General features: G+C 39.3%; 1 protein-coding gene across 1 annotated transcript in view; it reads left to right on the top strand.

Annotated features, from left to right (window-relative positions):
• Positions 1-20751, top strand: part of negr1 (neuronal growth regulator 1) — a 470416-nt gene that overhangs the window by 427632 nt on the left and 22033 nt on the right. Inside the window, exons 5-6 of the mRNA XM_048539659.2 lie at positions 10164-10284; positions 12977-13128. Of these exons, the coding sequence (XP_048395616.1) occupies positions 10164-10284; positions 12977-13128 (273 nt within the window). The remainder of the gene's footprint in view (positions 1-10163; positions 10285-12976; positions 13129-20751) is intronic.

The raw sequence follows: 20751 nt of genomic DNA, 5'->3' as shown, positions 1-20751 counted from the left end.
AATCTTCTGTCCAGCTTAGCCTAATGATAGAGGAGGCCATAAATTGGTTTCCCAGCCTGCACATGCAATGATTGCAAGATCATTGCAAAGATGGAAATCAGCCAGCAGGAGTCATTGACATGCTTCAAACTTCTAACCTTATTTACCCACATGAAGCCTACTGTGTTTCCAATTAGTGGAATGACAGGACAAATGTGGGAGGCTAATGAGGTGCTCTTAAGGCACAAAATCATATCTCCATTTTTCTCCACATATATTAAGTAAAATATCTCATTCTTTGAATTGGGTATTGACTCTTTTGCATTGCGACAGTGAGATACTCAGATTGAGCACTCTAGTCCTTTTCAATTTCAAAAATTTTAAGTCGATCCTACATAGTTCAGAACAACTGAACTATTGTTCCTTTAGCCTACGGGACATCGATTGTTACCGTGCTGATAAAACAATATGATTACTGTTCCATGTAGCTCAGAGGCTTGAAGTTAATCAAGCAGTTTTGGAAGACAAGAGCACACTGTTTAATTCTAAGAGATTGTGGCAAAGGTAAAGAATTTCTGTTTTAAAGAATGCAATCTTTTTCTGAAATGGTTATGTTTTAAACTGCCTCTTGTAATTCAAAGTAAAAACAAATGGGAGTAGGTGATCCCTACCCTGGCAATAAGCCAGTATTACCTGATTACCATGGCAGGGGGCAAAGAACAAGTGCTACTGAAATTCACATGCCAGGTTTAACACCTGAAACCAAAACACATAGCAGTTGGCTTTGCCATGGGGCAGGCTTAGACTTACGGGCTGTCTGATTAAAAATCCTTGGCCACAAAGAGAGAGGCCTAGTTTTTTGCGTTGATTGAGCACGTGTCATTTGCAGCAGAAATACTGGAGGAACTTTGGAATCCCAAGTGCCATCAAAGTGGAAAAGAGAGGAGAGGTGTATAATTGGGGGCAGAGAATTCATACATTCATGGTTCCTGGAGGCAGTTGGCCATTTAAATGACCACCTGCCTTCACCTAAGCCAGACTTCGGAGACCCTGGTGTCTGTTTTATGTTTTAAACTTAATTTTTAAACTTTAAAGGTTGTGGCAGGTCCCCATGTAGACTCCTCTCCCACCTTGTGAATTGGCCAATTTCTCCCACTCTTCTCATGTCACCCAGCCCAATTCCCAACCCAGCCTGCCAACTCCCACTCCCCAAACTCAAACACACTCTACCACTCAAGATGATCATAACAGTTCTGGTTGTGTTTTATGTTCTGCATTACTGTTTACTCCCAGTAACCTTTTAATTCCCTTGCCTAGCAGAATCAATGTACCATTGCCTTAAAAATGTTCAGCGACCTGCCTGTACCACCTACTGAGGCAGAGAGTTCCACAACTTCACAAGACCCAAAATAAATGCCTAATCTCTGTCCTAAAACGGCCACTCTTAATTTTAAACAATATCTCTAGTTCTGAATTCAATCCACAAGGAAGGCATCTTTTCCAAATCCACCTTGTCAGTCTATTTAGAATTTTAAACGTTTCAATCAAGTCACCCCTCACCTTTCTAAATTCCAGTGGAAGCAGCCTGCTCAATCTTGTCTTATAAAACAACACAGTCATTCCAGGCATCAACCTAACATATCTCATGTGAAACACCAACAATACATTTACATCCTTCCATTTGATGTAAGGAGGATAAAACAGCTCACATTTCCTGACAAAACATTAATTAAACTTTGAATGACCCACAATCTCCCTAAAACATTTAACTCTGTGATCTTACAATGATTTAGTTCCACATTAGCAGAGTAAGACAATGCATTATATGTTAAAGCTCAATAGCCAATTTAGCAGGGTCATTTGTATTCATTCCCCGAGTGTTAAAAGCTGAGTGCTAATTTGGGTATCTTATAAAAAGATCCTGCACACCATGTGCTCTATCCTTCAGGTAGAGTCTGCATGTTACAGTGAAGCTCTTATTGTGATTATTTAATAGTGCAAAGACGCCAGAGCCTGAAATACACACAGCCCATTATCTTGATAATATGAATTACAAGACACCTTTTTGAAGAGCTGACAATTGCCACACAGTTCCATCATTTTTCATCCTGCATTCTTATGACACTTATTGTTTCTGATGCTCCCTTTATCACTTTTATACAACTTCATGAATTATTTTGGAAATCTTGTAGTAACATCTCTGCCCTCAAGCCAAGAACTCTCAGTTCAAATCCCAAACCAGGAATTCATTGCCGAGGTAGGTGCTTTCAACAGGTGACCCAAGTGGCTGAGTATCAACTTTGAAATTCTTCCTACATAGACTAATGGCAGGCAGTACTGTTGGAGAGATTCCTGGCCAACTATGTGTCTAGGAACAAAATTGGTGCCTCTACCGTTACCAGTTAGAGTCTATGTCACCTACCTCCACGATACAATATGTGTGTAAAATGCGGCTGGGGACTTGCTCGCCGAGCTGGTAAGTTTGTTTGTAAACATTTCATCACCACAGTAGGTAATATCATTAGTGCGTCTCCAGTGAATTGTTGAAGTTCTATCCTGTTTGTTGTTTATGTGTCTCAGTTTGTTGGGGTGGGTGGTATCACTTCTGCATTTGTTTCTTAGTAGTTGGTACATGGGGTCCAGCCCTACATGTTTGTTAATGGAGTTCCGGTTTGAGTGCCAGGTCTCCAGGAATTCTCGCACGTGTTTGATTGGCTTGTCCCAGGGTGGCTATGTTGTCCCATTCAAATTGGTGTCCCTCTTTATCCATGTGTATTGAAATGAGTGATAGTTCGCATATCTGAAATGCCCACCAGATTACTCCGTCCCCTCAGAACCAAGGTTGCCCACAAACCAACAGCTACACTATGACAGCTACTGATGAGAATAAAGGATTCGTCAACTACAATTAACAGAGCAAATGTTCTTTACCAGAAGGAAACAGGTCATTAGTATGCATGAATACCAACTAGCTACCAAGAGACATGACAAACTACAGCTCATTCCAATACACATGCATAAAGAGGGACACCGATTCGACTGGGACAACGTAGCCACCCTGGGACAAGTCAATCAAAGACAAGTGCGAGACTTTCTGGAGGCCTGGCACTCAAACTGAAACTCCATTAACAAACATGTAGAGCTGGACCCCATATACCAAATACTAAGAAGCAAATCCAGAAGTGATACTGGCCACCCCCGCAAACTGAAACATATAAATAACAAATGGGACAGAACACTGACGCTTCACCGGAGACGCACTGATGATGTTACCTAGTATGGTGATGATAAGTTTGCAAACAAACTTAACAGCTTGGCAAGCAAGTAAAAAACCACATCAACAAGCTGAGCTGCAAATCTTCTCAAAAACGTTGAATATATGAAAAATGGGTGTTACTACAGCAAGTAAAGACTGAAAGCACTGCAGATGCTGTATATCAGGAACAAAAACAGAAATTGCTGGAAAAGCTCAGCAGGTCAGGCAGCATCTGCAGAGAGAAATCGATGTTAACATTTCAGGTCCAGTGACCCTTGCTCGGTTTTGAGTAGGGGTCACCCCATCCGAAATATTAACTCTGATTTGTCTCCAGAAATGCCGCCAGAGCTGCTGAGCATTTTCAGCAATTTTTGTTTTGTTTCTATAGAAACTTGGATGCTTTGTGAGTGCCATGTTCAGTTGGCTGGATGGATGACATGGATCAGATTGGCACCAACATCTCTGGCCTCAATCCCCATTTTGGCTTGGATAGATCTGCCTCCTTGTTCTAATCATGGTGAAAATCTTGGTATTTTGAGTTAGTTCTGCTATTGGGCAGAAAATAGAAGGTGAATATTTGTTTCTTGCTTGTTACCATCTTGTGTACTGGCTTAGTTATTCTAAACTATAATTTTCACACATTATACTCCACAAGAAATGGTTTCTGCCTGCATCATTTACTACAAAAAGCTTAATAAATACTATTTTAAAATAAATAACAATACCTAAAATCATTTTTAAGTCATCAATCTTGGTCTGTTCAGTTTTCTTAGAATAAATTCATTCTGTAGTTGTGTTTAATGAACATTCTGATATACCTTCTGTTACAAACCGGAATGCAGAGGATAACAAGTTATTGTATAGTTTTAGGTAAATATTATGATTCAAAACAATATGGTTAGTCAATGCTGACTCTCAAATATAATTTTCTTTACACATGAGCAATGCAAGAATGAAAATTGCACGTAGAAAAGGGCAAAAACCCAATTAGCTAATAGGAATTTATTTGTACGGAGTCCTAAGCTCCATGTAATGATAATTGGAAATGCTGTGTGGTCTGAAGCATCTCAATTTGAATTCCAAACTGCATACGGAATTTTAGTAGAAAATATTGATGGTACTTCCTCTTTTAGGATTACAATAAGCTGTACTCATTTAGTTGAAGTTCCATACACTGTTAGGAATTTGTTTGGAGATTAGATTTAAAGCCTTTTGAAGTCCTTAGCCTAACTCCCATTAGCAAAGCTGTCCAGGCAAATTCGGGTTATTTCCAAACACCGAACTACCATATTCATCAAAATAATTACCACTTTGGATTCCCAGTCTTGATCGCTGGTAAACCTCATAGCAAGAAAAGCCTCGATGCAAGAATGCAGTAGCAAAATATCTATAGCAACACAAACCGAAAATGTCAGGAAATACAAAGAACAAAGTATAAATTTTCAATGCTTCAACTAATGAATCTTCAAAATCAATAATGCAATTTGCACCTTATCATTACTGTCGAATAATTTGGTTTGCTTCATTTGTAACCTAGGAGTGGAATATACGGGATTAATATTACACTCCAAGGCTGGTAGGCAGTGATGCCTTCCCCGATTGCTCCTTTTCCTCTGCTGGCCTTGTCCTGGCTATATGAGCAGCAGGGGATATGCCTGCATCCTTTTTCCAATTGAGGTGCTTGTGACCATTAATTAGCACTTCTCAGATCTGTTGTAACCTGATGGGCAGAGGTGATGAGGCAAATCACAGAAACAGAAATCTGCCAGGTAATAGTGCTGAGCCCTCAAATCGGAAAGGGAGTGTGCCTCCTTTTTGAGTCTTCTTTTGATCAAAAACCACCCTCTTCCCAAGCCTGGCACCCCCATGTTTGCTATTTTCCATGCTCCATTCAACCAGCTTGCCTAATCCCATTCATCCTCCTTGTTTGCCTGTCCTTCTGCAACACCTTCCCTCATATTGACCTTGCATCTGGGTCTTATAACAAAAGGTGTGCTGCATGTCTTAGTTTCATGGTTCATGTTTTTTTCTGTTTTTTGGAGTTAACATTTCAGTAGAAAATGGGTTAACTACAGTTGATACACCTTGAAGTCTAAAGCACTTAAATTGTTCGTGTCATGTTACTTTAACATGTTAACAGCGATGAAGGTAAGGTGATTAAAATGCTAAGCTTCAGCGTATCAGAACATCTAAATCCAATGATAGTTCCGAACATTGCCAATATTTACATATAGAATTATAGTAGAAGGTGGACCTACCAAAGCTTAAAAAGCTTGTAGTAATGATCATTTAGAAAGATTTTGTTTTTGGAGTTAAAGCTGAATTGCTTAAAAATATTCAGTGAACAATAAATTCCTACAAAATATTTTATAGAACAGTCAGTAGGATCAGCCTGTGTCAAGAGAAAATAGCTGGGAGTAATACTGCTGGAAAGTGCTGTGTGAGCTGTTCACTTGCTTTGGGTGGACGTACAAAATCCTATGACGCTGTTTCAAAGAAAAACAGGAAGCCATAGCTCCATTCCAGAACTTGGGCCTGTAATCCAGGCAAATAATTCCTGTGCTGCAATACTGCTGCATTAGAGCTGTTTTTTTTGTATTTACTCATAGGATGTGGGCAAAGCTGGCTGGCCGGTATTTTATTGTCCGTCCTTAGTTGCCCTTGAGAATGTAGTGGTGAGCTGCTTTCTTGAACCACTGCAATCCACGTGCTGTAGGTTGCTCCATAATGCCACTGTGGAAAGAATTCCAGGATTTTGACTCAGTGATACTGAAGGAATGTTGATATATTTCTAAGTCAGGACGCAGAGTAGCTTGGAAGTGTACTTGCAGGTGGTGTTCCCATGCATCTGCTGCCCTTGTCCTTCTAGATGGAAGTGGTCATGGGTTTGGAAAGTGCTGTATAAGGATCTTTGGTGCATTTTTGCAGTGCATCTTGTAGATAGTATACAGTGCTGCTACTGAGCAGCAGTGCAGGATGGAATGGACGTTTGTGGATCTTGTGTCAATCAAGCGGGCTGCGTTATCCTGGATGATGTCAAGCTTCTTGAGTGCTGTTGGAGTTGCTCTCATCCGGGCAAGTGGGTAGTATTTCATCACACTCTTGACTTGTGCCTTGAGGATGGTGGCCAGGCTTTGAGGAGTAAGGAAGTAAGCTACACGCCACAGTATTCCTCACCTCTGAGCTGCTATTGTAGCTTATGTGCTTATATGACAAGTCCAGGTGAGCTGCTTGTCAATGGTAACCACAATGACATAGATATTGGAGGGTTCAATGATGGTAGCAGAATTGAATTTCGAAGAGTTGAGGGTTGGATTGTCTCTTATCGGTGAATGGCCATTGCCTGGCATTTGTGTGGCATGAATGTCACTTGCCACTTTTCAGCCCAAGCCTGGATATTGTTCAGATCTTGTCACATTTGAACATGGTCTGCTCCAGTATCAGAAGCATCTTGAATGGAGCTGAACATCGTGCAATCATCAGCAAACATCCCTACTTCTGACTTTATGATGGGGGTGGTGGGGTAAGGTCATTAATGAAGCAGCTAAAAATGGTTGGGCCAAGGATACTGCCTGAGGAACTCTTGCATAGATGTTCTGAAGCTAAGATGATAGACCTTCAACAACCACAACCATCTTCCTATGTGCCAGGTATAACTGCAACCAGCGGAGAGTTTGCCTCCTGATTCCCATTGATTCCACTTTTGCCAGGGCTCCTTGATGTCAAATATGGCCTTGAATTCAAGGGCAGTCATACTCACCTTACTTTCAGGTAATAATTAAACAACGCTGTCTCAGTTTCTTCAGGTGGCTTTAGTGGATCCCATGGCATTATTTGAAGAAGGTCTCTTTTTCACTTATAAACAATAGTAAGTTCCACTCAACAGGAAGTGAAGAACTTGCCCGAGGAGCAGCTAACCAGTCAGTAAGATGTTATCCCAGTGCTAAGTTCCATGTAACTGAACAGTGAAGTGTAATTACTCTTCAGTCTAACCAGAGGTCCCACAAGAGACTGTCACTTAACTCCGTTGTAATATAAATACCTATTGAATAATATTTGATAAGTCTATTTTGTTCAACATAAAACGGACTCACTTCTGCCAAAGTGTGGAGCTGGAGGAGCACAGCAGACCAGGCAGCATCAGAGGAGCAGGAAATTTGACATTTCAGGTCGGGACTGTTCTTCAGAATTGAAGAAGGGTCCTGACCTGAAAGGTCAACTTTCCTGCTCCTCTGATGCTGCCTTCCCTGCTGTATTCCTCGAGTTCCACACTGTGATAACTCTGGCTTCAGCATCTGCAGTTCTTAACATCTCACTTCTGCCAAAGACTTTCTTTGGTCAAAAAGGTTCAGTTCGAAAGTTGTGAGGGTATCATTAAATATTCAACATTTTAAAAGCCCACAGAGCTAGTCAGCAAAAGCAGCCTTCAGTAAGTAAGAAGGCTGCGGAAGCAGTTGTACTACTAACCCTACTGCAGAAGCTAAAAACAACCAGAAATACTGAAGTATACTGAAAAATAAATGCAACCATGGGCAGTCTCACTAAAGTTAGGATGGGAAATATTCAACCCATGAACCCAGGATAAAGCAGTCAATATTGGACTTCCAAAATAAGGTAAATCCCTTAGAAAAAGAGTGAAAAATTTTATATTGAAGAAAAATTCTAGACTGAGACGATGAAAGAAAGCTTAAATTGCTATACCTAGTAAATAAGCATCATATTTATGACTTAAAATGATCAGGAAAAGTTACAAAAAATTACAGAAAAGGACACACATGAAGTACATCATTAAATCAGCAGAATCATTGCCTAGAGTGAAATTGCAAAGGCAGAACACAAAGAGGTTATTAAATATTACCACGTGGCAGTAAAAGTAACTTTTTGTGGTGGAAGGTAAAATCCAAAACAGCACAGGTGAAAGATCAGAACAGGAAGTCAACCTCGATCATGAAGATCATCAAACTTTGTCACCTTTCTGAGGTACAAAAGCATCAGTGCATCACTTGACAGACCATCACAAAATCTTCAAAATTTTTGATGTTAGAAATTACTATTTGAGGTAATGGAGTTGACAAACACATAAATAGAAAGAATATCTATCTTTGTTACACCAGTGCAACTTTTATGAAGAAGTGGGACATTTCCAGAGAATGTGTAAAAGTCAAAGATGATCTCTTGACTCACAGAATTGTTCATTTTTACTTGCACAAGATAACTGAAAGTAAGCATCTTTGGAACTAAAAGGACCCACATTATCAGGACTTACATTCATTGGAACACATATCCTGATATGATGATATACCACCTTTGGAAGAGGAAATTTAGCCATTCCTCAGGGTAATAGAGTCATCTAAATCAGATATAGCAGAGGTCATATCAATTAACAGACATCTAAGTTGTTTCAAACTTGACAACAGGGTGAGTATTACCTGAAATCACCGTTTAGTTGAAAAGAATCAACCTCAAATCTTCTAACAAGAACTGCATGCACAGACAGAACACCACTCCAAAGCAAAGGAATGCTGAAAGTAGTCTTAAAACCCCATAGCTAATTCCGTGCAAAACGTCATCAGAATCTGACACTTCTCACATATCAGCAGAAATGCATGCTTTGCTGTCCAAATTCTACATATGTTGAGGAACTTCAACTAGCTTATAAGCCAAATACCAGTGTTCAGTCTAACTCTGCTGAACAAGAGGTAGGTCTCACAGGTCTTTAAATAATTTTTGCTGAACCCAAGAGAAGATAAAACGAGGTTTATCATGTTGGTATCTGACAACTGTTAACAACTAAAGGATCAAAGGATACTATTGATTTCAAAGGTTTTGATGTGTTTTTCAATTGTCTTGCAACCATAAATGAAACTTTAAAATCTGACCGTTGGACATCTTTGACACCGCAAGTGATAGGAGTTAGCAGACTCCAGATACAAAAGATTTAATAACCAGAAAAACCTTGGTGGTGGTCGAGGGGAGGTGGGTAGTTATGGGGTGTGGTGGATAGATTGTTGTGTAGGACAATCAGCACCTGAAAGGGTAAATGACTCCATAAGGTAAACTCTGCCCATCAGGATATAAAGAACTGTTTCTGGGAGGAGCTACGCAATTGTTCTAAGACAAGTCTCGAAGATATTGTTCTAGTAATAAGTTCCATGCAACTGGACAGGAATGCATACTTACTCTTAAGTCTAATCAGAGAGGTAATGTAATTAGTTATTAGGTACCATGTATTAAACATATTGTGTTAAACAAGGTAAGGTCTGAGTTATGCTGAAAGCTTCATATAATTCTCCTCCAAGGGAGGATGGCATGAGCTCTTGGTATCAATAACAAGAATCAGTGCTTGTGAATCTAACCAAGAAATCTCAACTGGTTCTGGTGGATATGAGCACAGTATTTACCATCCTTGATAATAGTTGTTCGTGAATCAACTGTTTCTAAACATCATTATTTGGTTATTCATCTCCTGCTGTTGTGGGCCGTTCTGAATACATATTGGCTCTGCTTTGGCCTACTAGCTCAGCAGCCACAGTACTTTAGAGTAACTAATTGAGCATGCAGTTTCTGAAATTATGGAAAGTTATATCAATAGAAGTTTCTGCTTTTATAGGAGATGGAATAAAGGGTTTTTAAAAAAGACACATAAACTATTGCAGGCTATGAAATTATTTTATGAATGGCATTGTGTGCATTTAATTCATGTGATATGCAACATTGGCAGTGGTGTTATGCAAGTTTATCATTTTTTAAAAAGTATTTAAAAAGTTGTGTATGTGTGAAGTATGTATGCTGGGTGTGAACTGTTAAAGAAAGTGGCCTGCAGATGTCTGCAGATCTAAAATTCATCATTCCAATTTACAAGATAATTCAATGTTTTATACCTTGTCTGTGAATTCTTTGCCAATACTTTGACTGTTTCCTATTCTAGACCCTCCCGCAATAATGGAAATTAAGAGTCCTGGAATGGCACTGGGTAAAGCAGGATTATTACGATGTGAAGCTTTAGCAGTTCCTGCAGCAGCCTTTGAATGGTACAAAGGAGACAAAAAGTAAGTCTACATTCTGACCAAAAGCATATTTTTTGCTTTTTCTCTGCTTAGCTCAGATCCTCATGCCATGTGTTCAACAAAATAGAGGATTGACAGCTATAGTGTTAAACCATTAGCTTGACTTGATACAGAAATGGCTATAATATAACACACAACAGTAAGAATTGAGAGATAGTAAGAACTGCCGATTCTGGAGTCAGGGTCCCTGAAGAAGGGTCCTGACCTGAAATGTCAACTTTCCTGCTCCTCTGATGCTGCCTGGCCTGCTGTGTTCATCCAGCTCCACACTGTTATAACAGTAGGAATTGAGCTGTTATTGAACAAGCAACAGCATGTCTCTAAATCAAAAAAAACCCTACGTTAGAAGTACAGCTAATGTAGGAATGTAATTCAGGCACATGGTATTTGTAAAGAAAGATTTGAGCTTCAAGGTGAATAAAAAAATCAGTTTTTATAATCCAGATAAGGACAAGTGAGGGATAACATACAGTGTGGAGCTGGAGGAACACTGTGTTTTCGCTGACTTCAGCAACTGCAAGTCTTACAATCTCTGAAGGAGAAGTGAGGAATGTGTGAGTGATAGTGGGAACTGCAGATGCTGGAGAATCCAAGATAATAAAATGTGAGGCTGGATGAACACAGCAGGCCCAGCAGCATCTCAGGAGGACAAAAGCTGACGTTTCGGGCCTAGGCCCTTCATCAGAGAGCTCTCTGATGAAGGGTCTAGGCCCGAAACGTCAGCTTTTGTGCTCCTGAGATGCTGCTGGGCCTGCTGTGTTCATCCAGCCTCACATTTTATTATCAAGTGAGGAATGTGGCTGGAATCCGGGGAGGTCGGGGGTGGGGGGGGGGGGGGGGGTGGGTGGGAGGTGGGTCGCAGTGCTTGGCAGAGAGAGTGGAAATCAAGCCATCGAATATCCTGTCGTCTTTCACAAAGGAAGCTAACTGGGTAAGATTGGCAAGACTTTCAATCATCTGTGGGAAAGATCAGGTGCGGGCAGAGCCTGACTGTACATATATTGGATGGTGTGTCAGTCTTCCAATGCATTTCTGATAGAATTTTAGTTTTCTTAAATTAACCCAATTAGAAATGTTATTATTCACATCTGGAGCAGGTGGGATTTGAACCATGCCTTAAAGATGCCACCTCCATTGGTGCAGTGGTCCCTCTGCTGGATTGTTTAAAAGGGAGTAGCCTGCACGCCTCCAATTAAACTGTTGCTAAGCTCATTGCTGAGTTTGTTAATAGGCTTGAAGGGGATTGAAAATGTGATTATCTGTTAATAACTGAAAACTGTGTGGAACAAGTAGTGTACAGCTATCAGGACTACATTGGGGATCCATCATTAACTGTGGTTGCTGCTGAAGCATCTTGTATAAAAAGCAATAGCCAAACTGAGATGCTGATGCAGTAGCACAAAGTGACGAAAGTTTGAGTAGAATATTTTGAATTCTTGAAGAGCGAGAATTTGAACCATGAAACTGCTGGCTCTCTGGTCTCATTCCTTAGACATTGTAACCCCAGTCATGCCTGATTTTGGCCTTTAAATATCACCCTTCAATGCTAGTTCTTACCCCCTCAATGCCTAATATGTTTATTTAGGTACTGAGCTTGCCTCTGGGACATTAGGGACTTTTTTATTTAATAAAAACTCAGATCACATCACATCAAGTCACTGATGTTGACCAAATTTGGATTTGGTACCCAGAAATGATTTGGCCATTAGATGCATGATCCCAAAATGAAAATGCAGTTTATAGCCAGATAATACATTTAAAATACTGATGCATTGTAAAGTCCAGGACAAAAGATCAATAGAGACAGCGGAATACTGCAAAGCCTATAAATTTTAACTTTTTTTAAAAAATGCATTGATCCTTGAGCATTTGCATGGGCAAGTTATTAGAACCAGTTAGCCAGCAATGGCTTGAGGTGGAAATGGAAGAGTGGAATGAAAGTGAAAATCTGGGTATTTTTATCGTCCATTTTTCAACTTTAGAGATTTTCTCTTTTTTCATGTAATGAAACTCAACATGGGCTTGAGAAACAGCACCTCATTTTTCAATTTGACACTTTAGAGACTTGCAGACTTTACATTCAATTCAATAATTTTAAGTCTTGAGTTCAACCCCACCCAGAGAATTTGAGTTCAATATATAGATAAATCATTTTATGGCAGCAAGAGAGGGATAAAATAAACCATAAAAACAGATTTAGCAAAAAACAACACCAAAATACAATGGGATGAAAATCGGAATTGTATGAAATTGAAACATAATTCATATTTCCAATAACTGCTGGGGAGAAAATTCCGGTGTCAGGAAAGTAAACAGTATATGATTCCAAAACACTTGCTCTTGGAATTTAAAGCCATTCATTTTATGTAGCTCGCATTACATTCATTCAACAAAAGTTTGGATAATTTTCTTAGTGTTCCCAGAGGTATATTATGGATGCTCACAGGAGTTAAATTAATTTAGTTGTGCACTTTGGCTCTGTCTCATAGTAGTCCTTACCAGCCCCCAGCCCCACCCCACACTGTTGAAAATAATCTTGTTTTCAGTGAGAATGTGTTTTTAGTTCAATACTACACAGCTTCTACTTTAGTGCAGAACGGAAAGACTGTGATTGCTTTGTTTTATGATGGTTGTAGCTTTTTAATCACTGTACTTGTTTCTGTCAATCCATTAGGTTGGCCTCTGGTAGGCAGGGGATTCAAATCAAGAACTTCAGTACCAGATCAATTCTCACTGTTACCAACATTACAGAGGATCACTATGGCAACTACACATGCGTGGCTGCTAATAAGCTAGGAACAAGTAGTGCCAGTCATTTTCTATACAGTAAGTCATATGAAAGATTCCTACATTTACTATTTCAAACTGAAATGGGCTTAAAAGAGTTAGATTTATAAACTTCACATTTTATTTCACAAGTGTTATGATATTTCAATGTTTGTGTCAAGATCCAAGTAAGTCCATTTAAGCAATCTTCCTTTTAATTAATTCACCAATTGAATTATTCAATTGCTCAATTTCTTGTATACCTCATTTCAGTTTTCATAGCTATTTCCATTCCTGATTTGGACTCCGGTGAACTTATGACCAGAGAACAATTGCCCGTAGACCAATAGATGACCTGAGAGAAATATGTTGCATTCTTGTGCCCTGGACTTTAATGACATTATCTATATACATGGCAGCAATAAGCATTTTTATGTGGCAGAATTAAAGATGGATTTGGAGGTTGGAGGGGGAGACATGAAACTCATAATCCATTAAAGCCACTAACTTCAGTCAGTATCAAAATTTTTCCCCAGTAATTCCTGTGCAATTTGCCCAGTTGCCAAGGGTAGATTCTCCTCTTCCTGCTGACTCCAATCTTTACAACCCTCTAAGAGGTATTTTATTGCCTGACTGCCTCAAGCTTTAAAGATCTTTGTTTCAATTTTGAAAGCCTCATTGCAATATTAGCTTTTTGTCAAACCTGACTACCCTACCACCCCAAGAGATTAACCCACTCGCGCAACTTGGCAGTGCCTTCAAGTTCAAATGAATGGAGTTGTCGCAGTAGCAGAATGTCAAATTATCTTTCATTCTCCAGACACCACACTGAAATCTAATATAGACCTGCCAGCTATGTAGTGCTGTGAGTTTAACCTCTTGAGAGCTAAGTTTAACTTGATAGTAGCATTTTTAACACCATAACACTAAGGTCCTCCTGTGACTGCAGTCTAAAATAACAAATGGAGCAGTGTAAATAAGTTTTTTTTAGTGGAGCATCTAGAAATGTCTAAGCAATAATCACATACTCTGGGGTCAATATCCTGCCTGGGGATATAAATGCTGCAAGTAAGACTTCAGTCTGCATCCTGTATGTTAATGAGTTTGCCTGTCATGCCCAGTAAATTGTACAGCATTTGGATGGAGGATCTATTGCTTCCATCTATTCTGAACAAATATGAATTAGAATGATTGGTACTACACCCTGTTTGTTACTCACTCAAACATCTTTCATAAATTTGTCAACCATGATTGTTCTTTTCCAAAACCATGTTGACTCAGTCTGATTGCATGATGATTTTCTGAATGCCCTGCTGTCTCTTCCTTAACAATGGAATCCAGTATTCACAGAATGATGTTAGATTAATTGACTCAGCCTAACAAATTTTATCTTGTACACAAAATATTCATGAAGCCTGACTGATCCTGTAGTTATCAAAAAGAGTAGGAGTTTTGTAAATATGCAGAGCGTGGTACTTCAAATCACAGCCTCTGGGGTTCAATACCAGTGCCATTACACAACAGTAGCCTATTCTGGATACTACATAGTAAGGTTCTAAAAGGAACAGGATTATTTCTGTTGAGACACAGAATGTAGCAAATATGATTGGTGGGCTGCTAGTTTGCACAATGTAGAAATATTGGTCCGAATCTTCTGACTTAGGGAGAGACCTGAATCAAATTTGAAGTTGAGTCCACGCCTTTGCCTATATCAGAAGATTTGGGCCAATTTTTCCACAGAGCTCTCTGAATGTGTGTCTTTGATGCATGTCATGACACTGAGCAATTTCCAAAGGATACATGTCCATGGTACTTATGTGGGATTGCCAGTTGTACTCTGTCAGAATTCTCTATGTTTCCAGTGACAGTGGAACCATTTGGTTAGAATCACAGAGACATGGGCTGTTTTGGTGAGACCTCTGGTTTTCATTCAGATTTGTTCAGTGTTTCTCACAATAGGTATAAAACCTGCATTCAACAAAATCAGCTGAGGAGTCAAAGCACTTCAGCACTGACATCAATGTTCCACCATGTTCCATCAATGTTCAACACCACGAGACAGTGGGCATATCATGCCTACTCTCACCCTAACAAAACTCATCCCTGCCCAGCAATGTTCACAATCTCTCCCAGCAATATTCACCCACTTTCCCAAAAAAAACACCCTTGACCCCAAGCAATGGTCAACCCTCTCCCAGTAATGTTCATTAATGCCCCCTCCTGACAATATTCAACCTTTCCCAGTACATTGCATCAGTCAGACACCCCAGCAATATTCAACCTATTTCCCAACAATGTCTGCCCCAGGTTCAGCAACTCCAGACAGTGCTCAACTCATCTCCCCACCCAGCAACATTGCTGAATCCCTCCTGCACCCCCTGTCCTGACTCACTGTCTGACTAGTGCTGGGGTTTCTAGAAGATTCAGCACTGACAAGGAGTGGGAGGATGGGGAAATTAGCATTTTTATGCGGTGAAGGGGAATGAATATTGTCAGCGATGAAGGAGGATGTGAACATTGTTGGGAGGTGGTCAAGAGAGTTTTGAGCATTTTCAGGGGTGGTGAGACATTAGCACTGTCAACCAGGTGAGTTTCTGAAATGGTGGTGTTGACAGGTCATTTAAAACAGTGTACGTCAGTGGAATGAAGACAACCCTTAAATGGGCATGTCATCTTGTTCATGGTGAGGAAGTAGTGGGGCTACAATAGAATGTACTAAGCAATCAGCATTCCAACTTTGTTCAGAACTACTGGACTTGACATCAGAAGGCACAATGAGTTCTAGCGTAAAATTGTATGCACGTATATTAAGCTGCAGTTAGCACAGGTACACCCTTTTTGATGCTGACCTGAAGATCTGGGCCATGATGTCATGGCAATAATAGAGACCTGGTTCTCAAAAGGCCAGCACTTGGTATCAACTAACTGACGGAATGTCAGCTCTACTGGGGTGAGGATAAAACTGGCCCAATAAAATAGAATCAAACCCCAGGCAGGGAAAAAGATGACAGAATAATGGGCTGGATTTAATACTTGAGCTATAGCCAAAGTACATTCAGCAAGGGAGTAAAACAAATCCCTGGATGACAAAAAAAGTAAAATGAAGCAGAAAAAGAGCACATGTGGTAACTTTCAGATGGACATTATAAGAAAGAAGCAGCTTAAATAAGAAGATTCAGAATGGAAGTGAAACAAGAACTGAGCAAGCAAGGAGAAATTAAGAGATTGACACCAAACACTGAGGAGATGGAAACGTCCTATATAGCATTACACTTGGTAAAGTGATATAAAAGCAAGAGTGGGGACAATGCTGGACCTAAAAGAAATTTATGTACTGAGGCAGCAGACCGGACTGAGGCATGAAATGAGTATTTTGGATTTGTCTTTACCAAGCAAGAAGATCCTGCCAACGCCATGTTAAAAGAGGAGGTTTTGAGACATTGGATTGGATGAAGATTGAAAGTATAGATATTAGATAGCTCACTGACTTGATAAGCTGCTAAGTCACTGAAGCTCAGGAGAAGCTTCCTAGGATGCTTAGGAAAATTGCAGAGGCCCAGACCATAATCTTCCCATTCCACTTAGATACTTGGGCACTGCCAAAGGACTGGAGAATTGTAAATGTAGCAGCCTTATTTACAAAGGATGTAATGAATAGTTCACCCAGGGATCATAACCTCAGAAGCAGGAAGACTCTGAGAAACAATAATTCAGGATCACGTCAACAATCATTTAAATTAATGTGGATGAATCAAAGATAGTGGAGCATGGATTTATTAAGGGCAGATGATGCATATGTAACTTTCTGGAGTGTATTAATTAGACAATAATGTTTTATGAAGATAATATGGCTGTTGTGGCGCACATGGTGTTCAGTTCTTGTTAGACACTGGTTAATGTTTAACAAAAATTCTGAACACACTACAATTAACTGACAGAACTACGTAACAAAATTTCACATTTTAAAAAGCAAAGTACTCCCTATTAATTTATTACTGTAGCGCAAAGAAAACTTGCATTCCAAAACTTAGTTTAGCCTCCACACAGTTTCGAGAGCTCCCTTATTTTGGACGAAACCAAAGCTAAATGGTATCGCACAGCTGATGGCATTAATTCTGATTTCCGTTCAGTATTCCAGTATTCTCCAAGGTACAAGTTTTCATGGGGTTCCTTCCATCACAGCTTTTGGCTAAGCAGCCCTCAATTTCTTTCATGACTTTGAATTCCATGACTCAAACCTCCTGGCAATTTCTGAGCAGTGGCTGAAAACGTCACGAAATACCCTAATTGCTAATAATCCGCCACTTTGGTTTCAGACAGCAACAGAGCTGACACTTGCAGAACTAAATTTTAACTACTTTTTATTGAGAGGATTATAGTAGATCTCTTCCTTTAGCTTCCAGCGAAGTAAACTTCCCAGTTTTTTATTCCTTTTCTACCCTTCATCTTGTACTGAACATCAACTCCCTATTGCAGGCTTGTCATAGATGATGGATCTATTCCAAAGGTAAGCCTGGCTTCAACTCTCAATTTCAAACGAGCCAAAATCTACATAATACCCGAAGCTGACATTTTATCTCAGCTGTTCTTCCAAGCATCACTCAGTTTTGCCTGCTGCTATACTCATACTGATTTCACGGAGATAAATGAAAAAAGAAAAAACGATCCCACTAAACTCCATCCATCTCTGTGGAAATGTGACAGACACGGCCCATTCCTAGCGTTTTGGTTAAACCGCAACACTACATAAGAATGCTGATCTGCTACCTTTAATTCCAAAGCTTCCCTTCATTCTGAGAGACCACATGAATAACATATCCTTTACCACGTGACTAACATATCTTTTACTGCAATAACTACACAGATTGCATTTCCAGCTGTTTAGCTAAGCACATCTGACATTTTATCATTTTACTTCTGTATTTGTAATTATCTTAAGTCTGTATGGTGTACAGACCTAAAATATTTACTAGGTTATGTTCACAGACCTTAATTTTAAAATTCTACTTTTAACCTTAAGAAAATATATCTCTAAAACTTACAAGCTACAACACTAAATATGTTGAACATTGGGTTTCATGAAGCATTTTGATAAAAAAGCTGCATAACAGGCTTGACAGCAAAGTTAGTGTTTAAGGAGTAAAAAGGACAGTGGTGGCACTGATATCAAGTTGATTGAGTGACAGAAAAAGCAGAGTTTGTTTTTCAGACTATAGGAAGATCTACAGTGGTGTAACTCATGGGGTAAGTATTAGAATCACTGCTTTTTTTGATATATATATATACAATAAAAATAATCTAGACTTCAGGGCACAATTTCAAAATGACCATGACATTGTATTATAAAACAATAACGGAATTTATGTCTATGAATGTAAATGATAAAGGCAAGAATTAGACAAAGACAAGACTCCATAAGGCTGAAGGCTTCTCTTCACCAGTTTCCCTTGTTATTTTATAGTTAAGGCTATGAAGGTATGTTAAATCAAATAGAGTTGAGGGCCTGTAAATGTTGAGTGATTCTGTCTTCTTGTGTGAGGTGCCAGTTATGTCATTTCAACACAGCTCCAAATCAGAGGGCAATCTGGATGTCATTAATTAATGATCACCACACAACTACGTTGTACTATATTGTTTCATTTGTTCAAATACTTGAAGATTTGAAATTGTAAAAGATTTAACTGTAATTCATGGTTGTAACGCATGACCTATGAGAATGTTTGTTTAGACATGAAAAAGTTGCGAGACCATACAAAGGTTTAGAGTGAGAAAACTGTAAAATTTCAACAGAATACTCAGCAGAACTTTGTTCCATGTAGATTCTGGCTATATACTTGGTAAATTGTGGTTTAGCAAAATTCAAAGAAATGAGAGAGTGCAAAGGAATAAAGTTGCAGGAGGTGGGAAAATTGCAGTGGAACATCTGTCAAAGTTCAGTGCAGTCCAAAATTAGAGAAACTATCACAGCTGCACCATGGGTGTTTGGAGCTGTTGGCCAGAGTGGTTTAAGTTCCCAAGCTTACAGATTTTATTTTCAAATTACTTCTTGGAAATTTAGCCACTTGACGTAGTTGCAATAGATTATTTTTGGAAAGAAAGGATCACACTAAAGACCTCCTCTAATCATCCACAACATAGGCCCAAGCAAACTAACATTAACAGGTTTTACTATTGTCAATAAATGCCTTGGGAGGAAAATTACATTTTGAAATAAAAATGTAAATGCCAAAATTCCAAGCAATTGTTCTTTTCAACAATCTGAAGTCTCGAAGTCCTTCCAACTATTAACTTTCCTTCTACGTTTTCTAGGCTATTACAATGAAGTTCGCTATGAGCTTATCAGTATTTCTTTATTTGCCTAATCTCCTTTCCTCCTGTTTTCAACCATATTGGAGCCCTTGAACTGGATTCTTTATTTTAAAAAGTGTATATTTCAAACTTCAAAATCAGTTATTCTGAAATGGTTGACTGTTTGTGGGTAAAATTTGAGTATTTTAAAGCATCACACAAGTTTACAATTCACTTATTCCTTTTTCAGTGTTTTAATTTCACAAACGTACCTAGTTTGTTTTGCTCTTCAAGCTAAACCATGGTTAATGCCTTTTGCAAACTCACAATCTTTATGTGTAATAGGATCACATCTTGCATGGCTTTGTTAGCTTGTCTTTGGTGGCCAAAGTCATGTGTAACTATTCAGAGTTCTGTACTATAAAAGCACATGATTTATTTTTAAAGAAAGCGCTAGATGACTGACCCAAGTTGGTAACATGGGTGAGTCTTGCACAACCCCAGGCTAAAGCTTTAAATGAAGCCAGACTTGGCTTAAAACATAAATTGCATCTTTGATAGATCTGTTTGTTACAAGCTGTTTTCCTTGTATTTCAAAATGATTTCAAAAGGACAGGGAATTATGCTTGGAAACTCAAACCTAGGTTGGAACAGATGGGTAATCAGGATGCTTTCATCTCAATTCAAATGTTGTTTGTTCTAGTCCACAGAATGCAATAGAGCAGTCTGGAATGAATGATTTATCTGTGGTTTTCCGCAACTCCCGCATTTGGTCAACAATGAGAGCAAAAAAACCATCTAGAGAGTGTTTGTGAGAGATAGTGGGAACTGCCGATACAGGAGAATCTGAGATAACAACTTGTGGATGTGAGTTTGCTCGCTAAGTTGGAAGGTTAGTTTTCAGACGTTTCATTACCATTCTAGGTAAAATCATCAGTGAGCCTCTGATGAAGCGCTGGTGTTATGTCCTGCTTTCTATTTATCTGTGTAGGTTTCCGCCCAAGGAAACCTAAACAGATTAATAGAAAGCGGTACATAACACCAGCGCTTCATCGGAGGCTCACTGATGATGTTACCTAGAATGGTGATGAAACGCCTGAAAACTAACCTTCCAGCTCAGTGAGCAAACTCACATCCAGAAACTCAACCTGAACTACAAACTTCTCAAAACTTGATAACAAGTTGTAGAGCTGGATGAACACAGCAGGCCAAGCAGCATCAGGGGAGCAGGAAAGCTGGCGTTTAGGCTCTAGACCCTTCTTCAAAACAAGGATCCAGGCCAGAAATATCAGCTTTGCTGCTTCTCTGATGCTGCTTGGCTGCTGTGTTCAATCAGCTCTATGCCTTGTTATCTTCGAGAGTGTTTGTGTTCTTTTATAGTGTCACATTATCAAA

This window comes from Stegostoma tigrinum, chromosome 8, assembly GCF_030684315.1.
Source record: "Stegostoma tigrinum isolate sSteTig4 chromosome 8, sSteTig4.hap1, whole genome shotgun sequence".
Classification (NCBI taxonomy): domain Eukaryota; kingdom Metazoa; phylum Chordata; class Chondrichthyes; order Orectolobiformes; family Stegostomatidae; genus Stegostoma; species Stegostoma tigrinum.
The sequence above is the reverse complement of the archived record's forward strand: the minus strand, read 5'-3'. Positions and strand labels throughout refer to the sequence as shown.